General features: G+C 41.2%; 1 protein-coding gene across 1 annotated transcript in view; it reads left to right on the top strand.

Moving 5' to 3' along the window:
- Positions 1 to 20,573, top strand: part of SHQ1 (SHQ1, H/ACA ribonucleoprotein assembly factor) — a 135,621-nt gene that overhangs the window by 35,121 nt on the left and 79,927 nt on the right. The window contains exon 9 of the mRNA XM_049862428.1: positions 1,847 to 1,970. Within this exon, the coding sequence (XP_049718385.1) occupies positions 1,847 to 1,970 (124 nt within the window). The remainder of the gene's footprint in view (positions 1 to 1,846; positions 1,971 to 20,573) is intronic.

Genomic DNA, 20,573 nt, shown 5'->3' with positions numbered 1-20,573 from the left:
ATTGGTATTTTATATGTTAGATCACATAGCTTAAATAACTTGTCCTACATCCTGTGGTTAGTATGGTTAGATCTGATGATGCTCTTCATGTAGTTGTTTTTATATCTGTTTTCTGGAATACAGCTGTGCAGATCTCACCAAAAATATCAAAGGATGGTGTCTTTAAATTTACTAGGTTTGAACAAGCTTGCACATCAAAACAGTAATTGAAAGTTGTTGTTATTAGCTGCTATCAACTTAGCTTCCAACTCATGGTGACCCCACGCACAGTGGAGCAAAGTGCTCCCCAGTCTAGCGCCATCCCCACGATCGATTGCGGATTAGACCATTGTGATCCATTGGGTTTTCACTGGCTTTCATTTTTGAACGTAGATCACCAGGCCTTTCTTCCTAGTCCATCTTAGTCTGGAAGTTCCACTGAAATCTATTTGAAATCATACAACATAAAAACTTAGGAAAAAAAAACCCAATTTAAACAGTTACTAATTGTGTCATCAACTAAGACAACTACTTTTTCTTTCCAATTTAAATTTTGTATACGGTACGTTTTACGTTGTGAAATCGAGGTTGTTTCATGGCATCACTTTGTCCAAATAATAGTAAAATGTAAAGGAACTGAAAGAATTACTTCATCAGTAAGAATCTTGCTGCACTGAAAATGGTCCACGGACCCAACAGCCTGTCCAGCAGCCTTGGCTGAGGGCTTGTTAGAAAGACAGGTTCTGGGTCCCACCCCAGACGCACTGAGTCAGAGTCAGAGTCAGAGTCAGTGGAGACCCCCCGGGAGGGACATAGAGGTGGAGAAGCCTGTTCTCTGGGCCTCATTTGGGTTCTTCAGATTGCTGTGATGAGCACATAATATGTGAACAGGTTTTTGTAATAATCGCATCAATTACTGAGGCTGAACCATAGATCAGTATTTATGATTTTACTTTGAAAAATTTGTATCGCCTTTGAGATAATTTAGAATTACCAGACACGTTAATAGCTCATGTTATACTTGGGTAAATATTTTTTTAAAAAAAGTTTGTAATTCTTTTTGGATATAAACTGTTTTTGGCTAAATATGCAATATTCTTAATCAGATCTCTCATTATGTTAAGGATGAATATACATGGGAATTATGCTGTTCCTTTAGTTTTAATTTTATTTTCAAGGTTTATGTATCAGTTATATTTTTCATACTTTGCTTATCAAAACGCCAATTAAAAACAATTTTGTAGAAGATTGCCTTTCTCTAGGATTTTCAGTAAGTTTTGAATTGGCTATCAGTTTGGTGTACCAGTCAAGATAAAATACTTTTTTTTTTTCCTAAGGAAATCAGTAGGGCAAAAAAAAGAGTCTTTTTGATAAATGAAAGTAAATTACTCAAGTAAATATCATGTATTACTCATGTCCGTAACAAAAAAGGCGGTGACTGTACTTGAGGAAAGAGCTGTACATCCTTCATCTGCAGTGTCTTGAATATTCCTAAACGATACAAACATGAAACATATATCACCTGAAAATGTCCTTTATGTTCATCTGTATTTTGTTAATGCCGTGTTTTAGGTTCCCATTTGTGGTTCTTAAAAGACTTTTTAAAACTTTCTTGCTACATATGTGATATTTTAAGAAGCATTTGTAATATGCTGCTGTAGTTTGAGAAATTACAAAGACTACAATGAATATATTACGGTAAGGTGTACAAGAAGTGTCTCATTTCGTGGTTTTATCTTCTCCGTGGCTTCCTGATGACCCAAATTGATCATTTTTAATTGAAAATAGTTTCATATTTCCTTGTGTGTTTTTTGGTTGTATGATACATTTTGTGGAAATGATTATGTTTTCAAATGGTACTTCACAGGCTTGTACTAACATTCACGAAATCCTGGTGTCCTTTGGAAGAAGAGTTGTGTGCTACCCACTTTATCGCCATTTCAAGCTGGTGTTGAAAGCCCACAGAGATACTGTAAAGATACTACAACTAGGTAAGAGAATGCTGTGCTTACAAACTTGAGAGTGAAAAAGTCGTAAGTTTTTAGGCTGTGAAAATGTAATGATGATTTTTGCTTTTCTTTATATATAAGTGAAAATTTTCCAAAATCCAAGCTCCACCTTGACCTTCAGATATATAATAATCCCTCTGTGTAGATATATGATCACCTAGAGAGGCGTGGTTTTCTTTTCTGAGAGGAGTGGGAAGGATATGTGGTGATGGTACACAGAGTATCTGTAACCATTTTGTAGTGTGGTGTATTGTATCATTCAGTATTTCTTGAATGCCTATAGTTTTCTACGTGCTATACTAGGACTGTCTGGTGGCATAATGGTTACGGCTATGGCTTCTAACAAAAGGCCAGCAGTTCGAATCCACCAGGCAGTCCCTGGAGACCCTATGGTGGAGTTCTCCTCTGTCCTATAGGGTCCCATGGGTTGGAATTGACTCCATGGCAAAGGGTTTGGTTTGCTTTTTTGTTGGTATACTAGGACTGTGGGTATAATAATAAATGAGATAATAAACTCCATGCCCCTATGAAGTTACAGTTTTATGGGGTGGGGGACAGATAATAAGTAAGCAATTCCAACATAGATTGAAAAGTGGAATGCCGGAATTAAGAGATTTCTCAGGGATCATTCAGGAGGAGACACCTAACCTAGGCTTGGGATGTCGGGAAAGGCTTTCCAAAGAAAAGTGCAGCTACGCTCAGAACTTTTGACTCTTGCTAAATCCAACCTGGAATTGCAAAAACTTGCTAACTTTAAAGATGTGGAAAATTCCAGGCTCTGAGAAAAACTCCAAAGTGCACATAACAATGTTACTGGAGTAAGTATATAATTTCCAAGATGATGGCTTTGATGGGGACAACATCCATTTGTATGAATTAGTTCCGGCACATTTATTTAAAAGTCACTTGCAATACTTTCTGGTCATTTCTTATATTCTCCCGTGGGAGAGTCTCATCATTGTTTTGTCCTTAGATAAATGTGCTGCTGGGGCTTAGTTTTTAGATTGCAGGGTAAGAATGGGAAAAAAAGGAAGTTCTTCCTCCTTCTGCATCCAGGTGACTCCTTTGGTTCAAAGTAGAGAATCACATCTCTAATGTTTTGTCCTACCTAAGAGGTACACCTAATTTTGTCCTCTCTGTAACCTGTACAGCCTTCTTGCCCTGGGTGAAAAGTCATGTTTGAAGTAGGTTCTATTAAAGTAAACATTAGTTATGAAAATGAATCATAGTTAAATGAATGATACTATTTTATTCATCAAGCTGGCTGGACTAGCTCTGTTTTATTTCGAAGGAGTGTTGATTATGGGGTAGCGGAACGTCAGCTATTGAGAAATCTGTTGTCTTTAACAGTGGGAAGCAAACTGCTCTGTTTCTTCCCGTGTTATTTCTTCTTGCCTTCCACCAAGATGTTTCTTGGATTGCTAAAATTACCTTGAAAAATCAATCTACTGTAAATGACTGATTGTTGAGCTTGAAGAGTAATCAGTTACACATTACAATTAATTTCTTGTTGAAGTCATGCTGGATTATCTGGGCATTATTCACAGATTTAAAGAGTGAGACCGTAGTTTGCTATTGTCCTGTTACATCATGGCTTCCAGAAGGAAAACTGTGACAGAGCACACGTGCAGGCACGGGCATGTGTACACACATGCACACACATACATGCGTGCGCATGCGTGTACATACCACTACTTGTTACGTTTTATTTTGGGAAGTAATCTAGTCCCCTAGATTTTTATTTGAAGAGTAATCACTTCTGTGATTGCAAAAGTAAATTGGATTGCCTTGATTTACACTGTAATCAGTTACTCAGTTTTATTTAGTAGGTCAGAAATGAATTTAAACTTATTTTTTCATCATTATCAGTCTTACAAGAAATAGTCTTATCAGCTGTGCTGTGATAGCAACAGAAACCTTGAATTACACACTGGAGACCTCTCTGCTGAAGATGAACCTGAGTGCTCTGTCAGGCGTATGCAGTATGTTCTGTGGCTAATTTGGGTTGTGGCGAGTAGGTGCTGAAACAGAGGGCTGGAATTCATGCCATGAGCTATGGGGATGACAAGCTCTGGATGAGGCTTGTAACCTGTGTTTGTGCTGCTGGGTGGTACAGGGATGCCATTTGTGCCACTGAAAAGTCACGTTTGCTTGGGCACCCCATAGTTTTAGTGGGGATAACTCTGATTTGGCATTTAATGTTTTCCAAGAATGAGTTGTGCCTTCTTATAATTCAAAATGCAACTGCAGCGGTCGCACTTTTTATTTTAAAGGTCGGTATAGCGCTTCCATAGTTGAAAGCCATGAATAGCTCTTTCCCCAAAAGAAAGAATTGATCTTACATGGAATCAGCTTCCAAACCAATGTAGGAACGCTTCTGAACCTATGAACTATTTTATTATTACTGATTGACTAAGACTTGAATTTTCAAAAAACCATGAATTTGCTTTACAGTAGCCTTTACAAGGATTGTTTAGTAGGCTTTTGGCTATTTTAAATTTTGTATTCCTTCTCCCACTCTCTCCCTTCTTCCAAAGACTGTGCATTTATCTCTCACTGTTGGTATATCCAAACTCCTTCAAGGCCAGGAAACCCTGCTTGGCCTCCTTAAGTACTGTTTTCATGCTTTTAACCAGGGCCTTGTGCAGGGAGCTGCAGTCCCTGGGTCAGGAATCTTGGGGCACGTGATTGTCCCCCCCTTTTTCCCCAGTCTCTCCTTGTTCTGCTCTCCTGGGAACAGTGGGTAGAATCCTTCATGGAAGCGTCCCTTAGCTGATACTCATTAATTGGGTAGTTAATTAATTAATGAAAAAGGGATAAAGAGAGAGCAGCTTTTCTAGTATGTCTTCAGAAGTTTTATTCTATTTAGAGGTGACATAGTTTAATACTTGATTATACGTTATTTATATGATGTACCAAGTCTTTATTTGTACTAATAGCTACACCACGTTAATCTTTATAAAGGCACTCCACACTCTACTAACATATTCTTACTCTACTAACATATTCTTGCTCTACTGCTGACTGTATTGTAATAATGTAACTATTATAATGAAAGGGCTAAGCATGATGAAGTGGAAGGGAAAAAAGTTAATTTTTCTCCCAGTTCCCCCTTTGAGCTCATTCCGTGGATGCTTTCTTTAACTGCTTCTGGAAAGGGGTAGTAGCCAGGTTTCTATAATTTTATTTATTTTTTCAGATTACAAAAAGTTATCTCACCACTTTTAGTTACAAGCGAACTCTAATTTCAGTACTTTGTGTCCCCTTTGTACATCATTAAAAAAAAAAAAAACAACTTCCATTCTCTAGCTAGGGCGTACCTCAGGTAGGGAAGGCAGCAGTGGGTTGGAGAGAGGGCCCTTTTTGCTGTTGTAGTAAGTACCGCTTGCTTCCAGAGAACTCCCTCCATTTAGCCACCACAGACGGCTCCCTCCAGCTTCTGCAAGGGGGGACTTTTAACAGGTGTGGGCCAGACATCAGTCTCTGTACCCCCGGGTGTGCAGGGTACACTCTCTGAGGGCCTCTAAAACCTGCTTTCTCTTGGTAAGGTGACAGGAGAGTGCCTCGCCCTCCCCGTGGAGGGTGGTAGGAAACCCCACAGCACTCCAACCACTTTATCTAAAGAGATTTCTCTAGACCTCTTGACCCTCAAGCTCCTGGGCTAAGGAATTTTTAGTTACTCTCTCTTGAAGTTCGGTGTGGGGAGCTTAGCGTCACTTCTTAGAAGATGGGATACTTGATACGTATTTTGTTCTTTGTGGACCTCACTGGAAATGGGTCAGAGAGAGTCCTATTATAATAGGCTATCTAGTCACACACAGCTGTCCTGGACTGACCACTTTGTGTGTGTCAGCACTAGGCTCAGTTCTTCAGGCATACCGCCTCATTTCATCCTTACTGCAATCCAGAGAAGTCGGTGTTATTACCTGATTTTACAGATAGCAGGTAGGCTCAAAGAAGCTAATTCTCTTGCCCAGGGTCACACAGTTAGGTAGTTCATGGAGCCTGGATTTGACTGCAAGTCTTTCTGACTTAAAGCCTGTGCCATTTATAGCTATAGAAATAGTTGCAAATGGAATTATAGGAAGCCTGTGATTTGCTTGAAAATAACCTAGAGTAGGCTGGGGGAAAGTGCATAGGGTTCAGATGAAACAAGGTTGGCCATGAGGTGATAGCTGCGGAAGCTGAGTAATGAAAACGTGGGAGAACCATACTGTTCTGTTTTTGTACATGTTGTAAAAACACTGTAAAAAGTTTTACTTAAAAAAATGTTTTTAAAGTCTGGGCTTGTCACAACTGTGCTATATCTCTGTTTTAAATTTCAATTTACTCACCATCTTGGGGAAAACATTGTAATTTTTATTCTGACAATTGTATAAAGCATTTTTTTATGGGGGAATAAAAGCACAGACGTTTGAAGTTAGTTTTTTTGTTTTCCCGTTAAGGCTAATGGGAACCTACCTGTCTATGAACATTCGAAGCCTGTAACCCAAGAAACAGCCTTCTGGAGACTAGTTATTGTCACCAGTTAAAAGCTAGTTTTACTTTAGGTAATTAATAGCCCTACATATCAGGCATTAGCTGACTCAATAATCAATATTTCAGAAATGACTGCTTCACCAACCTCTTCCGTAGATATGACACGATCGATGGGACAGAAGAGAGCCAAGTGCAGGGCTTGGGCTGGTCTTTTTCTTTAAGAAAAATGGCTGTTCAGGAATCTGAGGCATGGCAAGTGTATAGTGTGAGCTCTCAGTTCTGGGGAAACCGTGAAGATGAATTTGTTTTTAGCGTTTGCATTCTTTTTATTGCAGAGTCTGTTCGGCAATTGCGTCGTCTTATTGGATCATAGAGGAGAGTATCCAAAACTTGAAAAGCGAAATCACTAGGATTTTCCAGTGTTGACAAACTAATTTTTATATAAGGAGCCCTGGTGGTGCTAACTGAAAGGTTGACAGTTCAAATCCACCAGCCACTCTGCGGGAGAAAGATGTGGCAGCCTGTTTCCGTAAAGGTTACAGCCTTGGAAACCCTATGGGGGCACTTCTGCTCTGTCCTGCAGGGTTGCTGTGATTCGGAATCAACTCAGGGGCATACGGTTTTGTAGTAGTTTTTGTGTGTTCCTGATTCTGGACATTTTAAAAAAATGTTAGGCTTTTTAATTTCTACTCCTTAAGTACATTATATAAACTATTTTGAGATTTATTCAAGAAGCATCTGTCAAGCACCTGCTATGTCAAAGCTGAGCTGGGCCCTGGAGGCACCATAGTGGATAGGGGAACTGTGACTCATGCTATCAGGGAGCTTACAATTTTAACGGGGGCCACGAGTGTTACACGGTTACCCAGTGTTATTTTACGTTTAAATTGTGGCAAATAGGTAACAAAACATTGCCAGTTCAGCAGTCCTCACATGGACAGTTCAGTGATAATAGATACGTTTACCGTGTTGGTTAATCATCACCATTAACCTTTCTATCCAGGTTATTTTTGTTGTTGTTGCTTTTGTAATAAGCCTCTCAAAGGAGAAATATAGAGAGTGAAAATATGGAACGAGAGAAACTTATGCTTAAGTCATTTGAGGTCTGTAACCTCTTACAGAGGAGAGGTTCTGCCGTATTTGACTTCCCCTTCTCCGCTCCTACTACAGCTCCCAGAGCTCTAAAGTTCACTATTAATTTAGTCAGTCAACAGGTATTTTTTTCAGTACCTACTAAAAAGCTATTATGTGCAAAGCACTCTGTAGCTATCAAGAGCAGTAGAAAGAATTAGACCTGTGTACTCTACTTGGGGAGCGTATACACTTGAAGGGGAGCCAAGATGTCCATCAGTAACACAAAATACGTAGATATTGTAAGTACTGTGCAAGAATGATGGAGCCCTGGTAGTGCTGTGGTTAAGCGTTCAGCTGCTAACCAAAAGGGTTGGCAGTTCGAATTCACCAGCCACTCCTTGGAAACCATATGGGGCAGTTCTGCTCTGTCCTATAGGGTCGCTATAAGTCAGAATCAACTCAACGGCAACGGGTATTTTTCCTTTTTTTGGTGCAAGAATGTACATTGGGTAGTTCAAAAAAGGGAGAGATGATGCTTCACTAGAAGAGGTTCAGGGAAAGCTTCGTGAAGGATGTGATTTGAATTTGGCGTTCAAAGATGGGTGGAGAGCTATGGCTGCTAACAAAAAGGTCAGCAGTTCGAATCCACCAGGTGCTACGTGGAAACCATATGGGGCCGTTCTACTCTGTCCTATAGTGTCACTATGAATTGGAAGCGACTCAACGGCCATCAGCTTTTCTTTAATATTATCAATGAATTCCCTGCTCTCTACCCAGGAGATGAAAGTTCTTACATTCCATTTCCTTCCTTATATTCTAAGTTGTTCTTGAATTCTTTATTTCCTAGTTAATTCCCCATAGCAGTTAAAATGTTTCTAAGAATTGAACAATCGTAGTGCTTTCAGGAATTCAGGTCGACTTTTTTTTTTTTTTTTATTAACTTTCATTGAGCTTCAAGTGAACGTTTACAAATCCAATCAGCCTGTCACATATAAGTTTATATACACCTTACTCCATACTGCCACTTGCTCTCCCCCTAATGAGTCAGCCCTTCCAGTCTCTCCTTTCGTGACAATTTTGCCAGCTTCCAACTCTCTCTATCCTCCCATCTTCCCTCCAGACAGGAGATGCCAACACAGTCTCAAGTGTCCACCTGATATAATTAGCTCACTCTTCATCAGCATCTCTCTCCTACCCACTGTCCAGTCCCTTTCATGTCTGATGGGTTGTCTTCGGGAATGGTTCTTGTCCTGTGCCAACAGAAGGTTTGGGGACCATGACCGCCGGGATTCCTCTAGTCTCAGTCAGGCCATTAAGTCTGGCCTTTTTATGAGAATTTGGGGTCTGCATCCCACTGATCTCCTGCTCCCTCAGGAGTTCTCTGTTGTGCTCCCTGGCAGGGCAGTCATCGATTGTGGCTGGGCACCAACTAGTTCTTCTGGTCTCAGGATGATGTAGGTCTCTGGTTCATGTGGCCCTTTCTGTCTCTTGGGCTCTTAGTTATCGTGTGACCTTGGTGTTCTTCATTCTCCTTTGATCCAGGTGGGTTGAGACCAATTAATGCATCTTAGATGGCCGCTTGTTTCAGGTCGACTTTTGAAGTGCTGTTTGTACCTGTTTTAGCTGATCACTTACATTCCAACCAATCCAGGAAAGGAGAGGGCATCAGAGATAGCAGGAGCTGCTCCTGGAGAGCTCGTGCGGCAGCCAGACTGGGTAGGGAGAGTCAGACACTGCTGAGCCAGGCCTCGGCTGCCCTTTTCCAGCTTCTCCTTCTACGAGGCAAAGCAAATTCTTGCCTGTTCTCTAGAGCCCAAGTCTGTGTTCTTAACGTCTTAAATTGGCACATTCTTCCCATTTATGTGTTTTATTTATCCCCTGAGCATTTGAGATTTATACATATCACTCCATAGGGAAGGATATTGTATATGAGTATAAACATTAAAAAAAAAAAAATTTTTTTTTTTTTTTTAAACATTAAAGGGGAAAAAATCAAGTTCTAATCATCTGTATAGAGTCCCCTTTCCTCCTGGTAATCCTGGTAATCATTAAATATTGTCATTCATTAAAACTTTCCGGTTGCTGTCATGGTAATCTCTAGGTTACCAGTAACCAGTTTACATCGAATTGATCCCGACTCACGGCAACCCCGTGAGTGTCAGAGCAGAACTGTGCTCCACAGGGTTTTCAATACTGATTTTTCAGAAGTAGGTTGCCAGGCCTTTCTTCTGAGGCACCTGTGGGTTGACTTGAACTTCCAACCTTTGGGTTAGCAGCTGAGTGCGTTAACCATTTGCACCACCCAGGCACTCCAATTTTAGGTTGCATTTATGTAAACAATTTGTGTTCTTGAAATTACACTGTAGGGGGCAGCATTTCCTATATGGTTACAAAGAATAAATTGCCTTTTAATACCACAAATGATTAACAGCTACTGCTGCCAGAAAAAAAAAAAATCGCTTAAAATGTTTTTGAAAGTTAGTGTTCTTGGAAGATTTGAGTTATATAACAAGCTTACCTGTAGGTGATATCTCAGCATCAGTGGGCCTTTGAAGTAACTACATGCATATGTAGTTTACGTCTGCATTGCATTTTCCGTACTATTTGTTTTAGAGAGGTTTTGTAAATTTCTGCTGTTTCTGAGCTGAACAACGTAGAAAACCCAGAAGGTTAGTTACATAGTTTGTATTATAGCTTTAAGAGAAAAACAGAAACAAAAGCAGAAAAACTTCTATAGCTAGTGCCTCTTTCAGTGAATTTAGAGTTAGTTTTGAGGTTATTTTTATGAATCTGAATATTTATTTGACCCCAGTGAACCAAGGTCTTGTTGCATATTAATAATGAGACCTGGGTGAAGTACATTGAGTAATAACTTATATGTTGTCTAGAAACTTATGTGGATATTTATTACATTTATGCAATTTAGAGCTGAGGAAATTCATATTGAAAAATAACAAGTGGCAAGCATTTATTCAACAGACATGAATCAGATCCCTTTTCTCCAAGGCATTATAACAGAACTAGTGAGAGTTGTAAGGATAAACATGACTTGGTCTTAGCTCTCAAGGTGTTTATTATGTAACAGGGAAGATGAGACAAAAGACAAAATACAAAAAGAAGGGACAAAAGAGGAAATACCTTACCTTCTGCTCCTGTGCCAGATCCCTTCTGTGTGGATGGCCCAGGAGCTAAGAATGCTTTTTGTTTTTTTAAATGGCTAGAAAAAGAAATCAAAAATATTTGGTGTCACATGAAAATCATATGAAATTTGACTTTTAGTGTCCATAAGTGATATTAGAACACAGTCATGCTCGCTCACGTCTTACTGTCTGTGGCTACTTCTGTGCTGTAATGGCAGAGTTGGGTGGTTCTAACAGAGATCATATGGCCTGCAAAGCTGAAAACATTTACTGTTTTGCTCTTTACAAAAGAAATCTGCTGACCCTTGCCTTAGATGTGAAGGCAGCGGTGGTTCAGTGGTAGAATTCTCGCCTTCCGTGTAGGAGACTCAGGTTTGACTCCTGGCCAGGGCATCTCGTGCACAGCCACCACCCATCTGTCAGTGGAGGCTTGCGTGTTGCCGTGGTGCCAGACAGGTTTCAGAGGAGCCTCCAGACTAAGATGGACTAGGAAGAAAGGCCTGGCAGTCTACTTCCAAAAATCAGCCAGTGAAAACCGTATGGGTCATGATGGTCTGACCCACAATTGACCATGAGGATGGCGTGTGTGTGTGTGTGGTCTTTATGGGTTGGGGGCCAACTTGATGACAGCGAACAACAACGGCCTTAGGTATATGCGCAAGGGTTGGAGGCCCGCTTTCATAGTGGGCCAAGGTGTTTAGCTGCCTTTCATCCCAAATAGTGGCCAGTGTTGAAGTGGGTAATTTCAGCTCTTTTCTCCCTCCTCCCTTCAGGATGAGATGTTGCTAATCTAGTTGATTCACATTACAGTAGGCTCCTCTGCATTAGGAGGAAAAAAACAAAAACCAAACCTTTGCCGGCGAGTCGATTCCGACTCATAGCGACCCAGTAGGACAGAGTAGAGCTGCCCCATAGGGTTTCCAAGGAGAGGCTGGTGGATTTGAACTGCTGACCTTCTGGTTAGCAGTTGAGCTTTTAGCCCCTGTGCCACCAGGAGGAGCAAACTGAAATGCTGACCTGGCCAAGCAGGTAAATGAATGCAGATGGCAGGGTTTAAGGAGCTAGGGAGTAGTAAGGCCTACGTGAACTGAGAGCACAAGTAGCTTGTCACTGCCGTGTGTATATGCAAAATTGCTGATTTAAAGGCCTTTTTAAAATAATGATCTTTAATGTAAAATTTTTCAAAAGTTAAAACATGAACAATGCAGTAAAAGGTTGTAACTAATACAGCAAGAGCCACAGCATGTGAGAGCCCAAGTCAGCCTGTGTGGGCCACCAGTTCTCAGTCTCCATTCTGTAACAAGTAAGTGCCTGTCTTTCGCACACCCTGTTGGACCTGCCAGTTTCTAGCTGCAGTGAGGATTTGCCCCAGACTCTGTTCCTTCTGTCCCAGCCTGAGACCACGGGTCTCAACCCTGTGCAGATTCTAAGATTCAGTTGAGAAAGGAGGTAGGAGATGGCTCTCGATCTCTAATGTAGCTGTGAGCAGAAAGCTTTGACTATGTTTTGAATTTGTGTTGTTGCTCTTCTCGGCCAGACCCTGATCCGGGAGGAGGGAGACGAGCCATAGGATTCTAGCACCCACCTTACTCTGACCCCAGTAGGGTGCTTCTGGGGGGCGGTGAGGGTAGCCTAATGAGTGAGGCAGTAGTAGTTACCATGTAAAGAATGTGTAGGAGTTAGAAAAGGTATGGAGGAAGGGTATTCCCTGAGGAAGTAGAAGGTAGAAAAAATCACAGAGGAAAATAAAAGGGCCATATGTCTAAGAAATGGTAAATACTCTGGTTTTTCTGGAGGCTGGGTATGTGAAGGAGAATCGTAGGAAGCCATGTGGGGATGCCGAACTGTGGAGAACCTGCGGTGGCTTGTTACAAAAATTGAGTCTTATTCAGTTAGGAACCACTTAAGGGCTGGTGTTGAGGTCAGTGATAGGCTCATGAAATCAGATTACCCTGACAGTAGCCAATAGGATAGATTCATCGAAGAGGATGAGATGAGAGGCTGGGAGAAGAGAGAAGTTATTCTTGCCTGGAGCCAAGTGAGGGGACGGGTAATAGTGTGAAGGAGACCAGTAGCTGTGGGTGGCAGAACTTGCCAGGCAGTGGAGCAGGAGCAAGTAAGGGAGTCCTGGTGCCTTTAATGCTGTTAGGCCCTCTTGTCCTCTTTCCTTATAACGAGAACGAGAATCAGATCGTCAGGAACATTTTAGAGTTTATCAAGTGCTTACAGGTTCATTGTCTCATTTAACTCCCACAGCAACTGAAGAACTGCCTCTCATTTTACATGTGTGGACAGATTCAGATTAAGTTCTGACGGACTAAGAAATGACTGGAGGAGCAGGTGGGCTCTGGGCTGCATGACTGGTCCACAGTGGAACACTGATAATTGTTACAGTTTTTGCTTTGTGGAGAAATTGGCGTAGGACAGCAGAAGATTATTTATGTGTAGTTTTTATAGTGATCTTTCCTCGATCGTTTAGAATTTGGGACCAGAATCCCAATATCTTAATTTCATAGTAAAAATTTTCATGTAGCTGTTTATAGAATTCAAACTTGTATTCAGATAAAGATAGCTAATCATTTTTATTAAATTGTATTTACTGTGTATTGATTAAGTCCCTGGGTGGCACAAATGGCTAACCAATTGATTACTAGCCAAAAGGTTGATGGTTCAAAGCCACCCAGAGATGCCTTGAAAGACAGGCCTGGCGATCTGCTTCTAAAAGGTCACAGGCTTGAAAACCGTGTGGAACAGTTCTACTCTGCACACATAGGGTTGCCATGAGTAGGAATCAACTTGATGGCAACTAACAACGGCAACAAGAACACTACCCAAAAGATCGGTGGTTCCAACTTACCCAGCAGTTCCATGGAAGAAAGGCTTGGCAATCTGCTTCCCTAAAGATGACAGCCAAGAAAATCCTAGGGAACAGTTCTACTCTGTAACACATGGGGTCACTGTGAGTCGGAAATGACTTGACGGCAGTGAGTGTACATTGGCTAAAATGTAAAGAAGCACGTTCAGTTCTGTCAGTATGCAAATCCTTTAGCAGTAAGCAAACTCTTTCAGTGTAATACAGTGAGAATTTCAAACGGGTTTGGTTTCTTTCCTTCTGCCTTGACATACTTAATCGGTATTTCCAATCACCAAAAGGGACTCATAAGTCAGGTAGGACTGTTTTATCCTTTTATGAGTCATTTGAGGTATCCACTACCTACTTGTATTTCTTCTTTCTGACTTCATACACAGCTTCAGCCTTCCCAATCAGAAACTAAACTAATTCCAAAGAATCCATCGGCACTCAATATTAAGTGTTATCTGTTGGAGCCCTGGTGGTGCAGAGGCTAAGAGCTCAGCTGCCGACCAAAAGGTCGGCAGTTCGAACCCACCATGTGCTCCTTGGAAACCCTGTGGGACAGTTCTGCTCTATGAGTTGGAATCGACTGGGCGGCAGCCAGTTAGATTTGGTTTTGGTTACTGGAAAACAAAGGAAGGGTCTTAATCAAAACAAAATAAAAAAGCTTTATTTGAAATTGAACTGCCTGACACTGAGACACATGTGTATTCTTAAGGCGGACTATTTGAATTAAAATTTTACCCACAGAATTGAGACTTTTAGATGCTTACAGATGTTAAAAAGTCCCTCAGATTTAGACTGCAGTTGTTTTCAAGAGCTTTTCCCAGGCACCTTCAGCTTCTTAACCTTTCTACTTTTGTACTTACTGTATAGATGAATGATTTTTATGTTCTGCCTTGACCTTGGATGCCTCACTTCTGAACTGTCTAAAGAAATCGAAATTAGTCATGCTGCCATTAAGTAATTTTGATGACATCCGGCCATGTGTTTCTAAACTGAAACAACTACTGTTTTGACAAGTGACTTGAGGAGGAGACAGTTAATGTCAAGGATGTCCTTCCAAACCAGCATATCTTACAGGGATTGTTAGGGCAGAAGAGGCAAAAAGCAGCCTTGGGTTAAACTTATTATTTGACCTTTTGATGAACGATGATGTAAGAAAGTTGGTACAGCTGTGTTCTTGTCAGGGAAGGGATGTAATGAGGGAAGGAGCGAATAAACTGTGTATTCCATGTTTGTCACGACACAATAGCTTCAGGTAAATCTGCAGATCACAGTATTATAACTAGTACATATTAACTGTGCAATTTGGGTGTTTTTTAAAATAATTTTTATTGTGCTTTAAGTGAAAGTTTACAAATCAAGTCAGTCTGTCACATATAAACTCATATACACCTTACTCCATACTCCCACTTACTCTCCCCCTAATGAGTCAGCCCGCTCCCGCCTTCCAGTCTCTCCTTTTGTGACCGTTTTGCCAGTTTCTAACTCTCTCTACCCTCCCATCTCCCCTCCAGACAGGAGATGCCAACACAGTCTCAAGTGTCCACCTGATACAAGTAGCTCACTCCTCATCAGCATCTCTCTCCAACCCACTGTCCAGTCCCTTCCATGTCTGATGAGTTGTCTTTGGGCATGGTTCCTGTCCTGGGCCAACAGAAGGTTTGGGGACCATGACTGCCGGGATTCCTCTAGTCTCAGTCAGACCATTAAGTCTTCTGGTCTTATGAGAATTTGGGGTGTGCATCCCACTGTTCTCCTGCTCCCTCAGGGGTTCTCTGTTGTGCTCCCTGTCAGGACAGTCATCGGTTGTGGCCGGGCACCATCTAGTTCTTCTGGTCTCAGGATGATGTAAGTCTCTAGTTCATGTGGCCCTTTCTGTCTCTTGGGCTCATAATTATCGTGTGACCTTGGTGTTCTTCATTCTCCTTTGCTCCAGGTGGGTTGAGACCAATTGATGCATCTTAGATGGCCGCTTGTTAACATTTAAGACCCCGGACGCCACCCTTCAAAGTGGGATGCAGAATGTTTTCTTAATAGAATTTATTTTGCCAATTGACGTAGATGTCCCCTGAAGCCATAGTCCCCAAGCCCCTACCCTTGCTCCGCTGACCTTTGAAGCATTCAGTTTATCCAGGAAACTCTTTGCTTTTGGTCCTGACTGGGTGTTTTTAAAGTTAGGTTCTGTGTACTCCGGATTGTACATTAACAGCCAGACTTTATTGAATGGGACCACACGATTTGCTAGACATTGTTCTAGACCAGAGAAAAAAGATGAAAAGTCATGTCCTTCCCCTCCACGTTCACCACACAGGTGATAAATACTGACACTGTATTTATTGCGTAGTGACTAAGAGTCAGACATGCTTGCTTTCAGGTCCTGACTGTTGCTTACTAGCTGTGATCTTGGCCATGTTCTTCATATCCCTCAGTTTCCCTTAGTTTCTTCATTTATGAAGTGAGGAATAGAATAAGTAATGCATCGGGTTAAATTATGTAATGTACATAAAGCCCTTGGTGCAGAGTAAGAGGGCAGCTACTAACTGCCATAATGGAAGGGTGTGGCAGGCAGATGAAGGAACCCTAAACCAGCTTGGGGGAAAGTTGGGGTCTGGCCGCTAGAGGAAGTAATGCCTGATTTGAGATTTGGATGGTCAATTAGGGGTTGGATTGAGGGTCGTGCATTGCAGGCAGTGGGAACATCTACAAAATATGTTTGCTTTGTGTTAATTTTATTTTGACTATGTAGATAATTACATATATGGAAAAACAAGAAAGAATATTTTAAAAATTGGTATAGTGCTATAAATTTGGGCTCAAAATAGTAACTCTTACTGCTTCAAGTGTGTGTTTCTTATTACAGCTCAGAAATGTAAAAGGTTAAATGGCATCTGAGAAATGTGAGAGTGAGAAAATTACATGGATTGAGAAACTTCCATGATGATAAATTTAATGTATATGTTTGTGCTGATTGTTAGGGGCTTGTCTTTATGCTACTTCTTAACCGGCCCTTGTATTGATGCAAACTACCACACTTTGATTCTCTAAATTTTGGTTAATTTGACACAGTTTTTCTATCTTATCCTCTTTTATGGACAAATGATCTGTGGAAAATTAATGTTAAAATAATTCATAAGCTATCCCTCCTGATAATATGATCTCATCAAAGTTCTAGAATTCTAGCCAGATATCTGCTAAATTGTGTATTTTAAGATAGCAGTGTTGGCTTATATTTTGAGATGATTTTACAAGGGCAAGTAGTGCTGTCTTTCAGGTATTTTGAAAAACAGCCTCTTTTCACTTTACCTGTTTTTGACTTCTCTTGTGTAGCTCAGAACTCTAAAGGGCAGAACTAGACACCCAGAGAACCACAGCGATGTAGCAGCTATAATGAACCAGTAGTTGAATAGGAATTTAGCTCCTGTAGTATAGAATTAGCAACTTATATTATTTTCCTATACTGGCTTTTAGCCAGCAAAAACTTCCAATATCCTGATAATCTCCTAGAGATGGGAGCCATTTCTTAAGTTCTTCCAACCATGATTTGGTCTGTCAGTGAGAGATTGTTGCCAAACTTGGCTTGCTAATAGGAAAATTTCAAATACAGCAAGTCACCAGGTTATGGACGTCACACTTACAGACAATTCGCACTTGCTCTTTAATGTTACATAAATTTGCGCTCACTTTCAAACGATCGAACCAGCCCCTACTTGCAACATACTCTTCATCTCAATCACCTTCACTTGCTGAACATGCAGGTTTTAAATGATCGAAAATGCTTCCAGCCTTTTCTTGTGCTAAACAGAACCCACTGCCATCAAGTCAATTCTGACTCAGAGTGACTCTATAGGATAGAGCAGGACTGCCTCCATAGAGTTTCCAAGGCTGCAAATCTTGACAGAAGCAGACTGCTACATCTTTCTTCCACGGAGTGGGCTGGTGTGTTCAAACCATTGACCTTTCGGTTAGCAGCCGAGTGCTTTAACCACTGTACCACCAGGGCTTCTCTTGCACTAAAGTAAGCCTAAATAATGAACCATATGCACCTGTTCCGATTTACCTACAAATTCAACTTAAAGGCATACTTAGGAACAGATCTTATTCCTAACCTGGGGACTCCCTGTAGCCAGTTGATGCTAATTTAGAACAGCTCAATCTTGTCTTTGTTTTAGGATATATTAACCCACGATGACACATCTGTCCAGAAGAGGAAAGCACATTGTTCTTAGTTTACCTTCCCTTTAAAGGAAAGCTAGGTCCCTGGTTGGTGCAAGTGGTTTATGATCAGATGCTAACCTTAAAAGTTAGTGGTTTGAACCCACCCAGCAGCACAGCACAAGAAAGCCCTGGTGATCCGCTTCCATAAAGATTATAGCCAAGAAAACCGTGGAGCAGTTCTACTCTTTAACACACGGGGTCGCCGCGAGTTGGAATCAACTCAGTGGCAGCAGAATTAAAGGGAAGCTGGAGAATGAGTAGGTATCTGAGCAACCAGAGGTTGTGTTAAATATTGTTTACTGTCCACTTACTTGTTCCTGTCATTTATATTTTCTTTATGTTGTCATTAGACAGTCATTTTCCCTGAGGTGAAGTATTCATGGCACTTGTCATTTAGAATGCCAGGATACTTATACTGCCTTCATGAGTGAATGAGAGAGCTTGGTCTCAGAAGCCTTTCCTCCACGGATAGGGTTGGCTAAGTGAGGACCAAGTAGATCATAGAGAATCCCTAACTCTTTGAGGGCTGAATGTCTTGGAGAGGCTCTAACCTGTTAGTGCATTCTTGCAGTGAAATAGTTACCGTGGTTACTGTGGAAGGTGCCTTCTTTTTTCCCCTACTTTGGACCAGGCAGTGAAATGCTTGAAATTGGTCATTTTCCTGCAGTGCCTTTGAGCAGAAATAATTTTCTTGGATTTAGACTGTAGTAGTGTTTTATGCCCCTATGATGTGTGAAGAGCCCTCAGCTGGATGCAGCCTCACAGGAGCTGGGTCCGTTGAGTGCTCAGAGGCTTCCGGCCACTGGCCGTGTACCAGCCTGGAAGAGGGCCAGCTTTCTCCTTCACTGATGGCTGCAGATGAGTGGTTGACAACCTGATAGAAAGAGCAGTCAGTTCAAAAGAGACTGGGGAAAAAAATTCATGCTTCATGAGTGTCTTGGCTGTGATGTTGTAGTCATCTATGGTGGTTCACTCAGAACAAAAGAGATCAGATACGACCTCAGGGTAACAATACATATTGTTGGGGAGGGATAGTTTTAATGTACTTTTTGTTGTAGCTTCTTAGCTGCGAGTAACCTGGTTATCGTTTTCCTTATTGGTCACACAGCATACGGTGAAAACAGTTGGAATAAGATGTATAATTAAATCATAGCTTTTGAAGAGAGCTCATAGCTTTTCCTTTCAAAACTGTCTTGCATGTGGTTTTTAGGATTAATTGATATAAAGATTGCTTCTCAGTTGTTCAAAAAATACAGTTTTATATGTGAACTAAAATTTGTTACATTCAGTTGTCAAAATTTAAGGGCTGGCTGTGTAGACGAGCATGTCTACTTTTTGTCAAACAAAAACAATGTTTATGGTAGACTGTTTTGAAAATGGAGAAAATCGCAAAGAAGAATAACCAGTTGTAATCCCACATGTAATGCCTGGCATATGTCGTACACGCACATGTGTGTTCAATCAGTGTAGAGACAAATACCATTAATATCATTCAGGTGTATAATGTTTAATTTTTTTAATCGTGTATTTGTCTTTTTTTAAGAAAATGAATCAAAACATGCAAATACAATATAATTCCTTTTAATTTAAAAAATTTATTTACCTTTTGGCATTTTTATTACTATTATGATGATTCTTTTGTGATAGCTGAAAGTGTTGAATTTGCCTATGGCCCTTAGCGACAGGGCAACCTCACTTTTAGGCATGCCTGTTAAATGACTGTATATAAATTCATTAGGAAGTAGTTGCTCTGGACCCTCACATATGAATGTGACCTTAATTAACTCTATGCAGTTCTTCATAAAAATCTCTGGGGTAGGGTCTTCTGTCCCTACTGTCCACGTCTGAGTGTAGGCCTTCCCCTCGGTTCTGGCTGATTGCATAGCCTCCTCGTCGTTGCAATCTGACTCTTACCAAGCTCACCTGCTCCCTCTCCCACCTTCCCCACATGAACCATCCGCTCCAGCCATGGGGCTTTGCCGTTGTTCCCAAACCTACCATTTTTAAGGCCCACCTCTGCACCTTTTCATACTGTTCTCCTGTCTGACATACGTACCTTGTTCACTCACTGATTTATTTGCTTTGAGGCGCAGCTCCAAATCCTGCATTTTCTATTAGCCTGACCTGCTTATATTAATAAGGTACGTGGTCATGGGAGACAGTGTTCTGGGGCATCACCCTGTGGAGAAGCTTATAGGTAGTTACACATGAATAGACTGTTTTTCTTGTAAAGACCTGTGGTTGACTGTTAAAACTTTAAGTTGATAGTTGTCATACAACTACACTCCTTCTCCTTCTACAAAAACATGGCGAGAGGGAGAAAAAATAAATTGGCATATGTTTGCCCTGACAATTTTCTGCTCTGTTGCAATTGTTGTTGTTGTTAGGTGCCGTTGAGTCAGTTCTGACTCATAGCGACCCTGTGCACTGTAGAACGAAACACTGCCTGGCCCTGCACCATCCTCACAATTGTTTCTATGCTCGAGCCCACTGTTGCAGCCGCTGTGTCAGTCCATCTCGTTGAGGGGCTTCCTCTTTTTCGCTCACCTTCTACTTTACCAAGGACGATGTCCTTCTCCAGGGACTGATCCCTCTTTATAACACATCCAGGGTATGTGAGATGTTAGCCTTGCCATCCTTGCTGTTGCAATTAGAATTGTTCAGAAAACTCTTGCAGGTTAGTGTTAGTTCTCCCCTGATTTTCTGTTTTTGGATAACCTGGCTAACTTGGTTTCATCAGTTTTGTGAGTTTTCATTTTATTTCCTCCTCCTGTCGTCAAACTCTGCCTTCAACCTTAACCAAAACCGGTGGCTGTT

Source organism: Elephas maximus, chromosome 20 (genome assembly GCF_024166365.1).
Source record: "Elephas maximus indicus isolate mEleMax1 chromosome 20, mEleMax1 primary haplotype, whole genome shotgun sequence".
Lineage (NCBI taxonomy): Eukaryota > Metazoa > Chordata > Mammalia > Proboscidea > Elephantidae > Elephas > Elephas maximus.
This window is presented reverse-complemented; position numbering and strand designations above follow the sequence as displayed.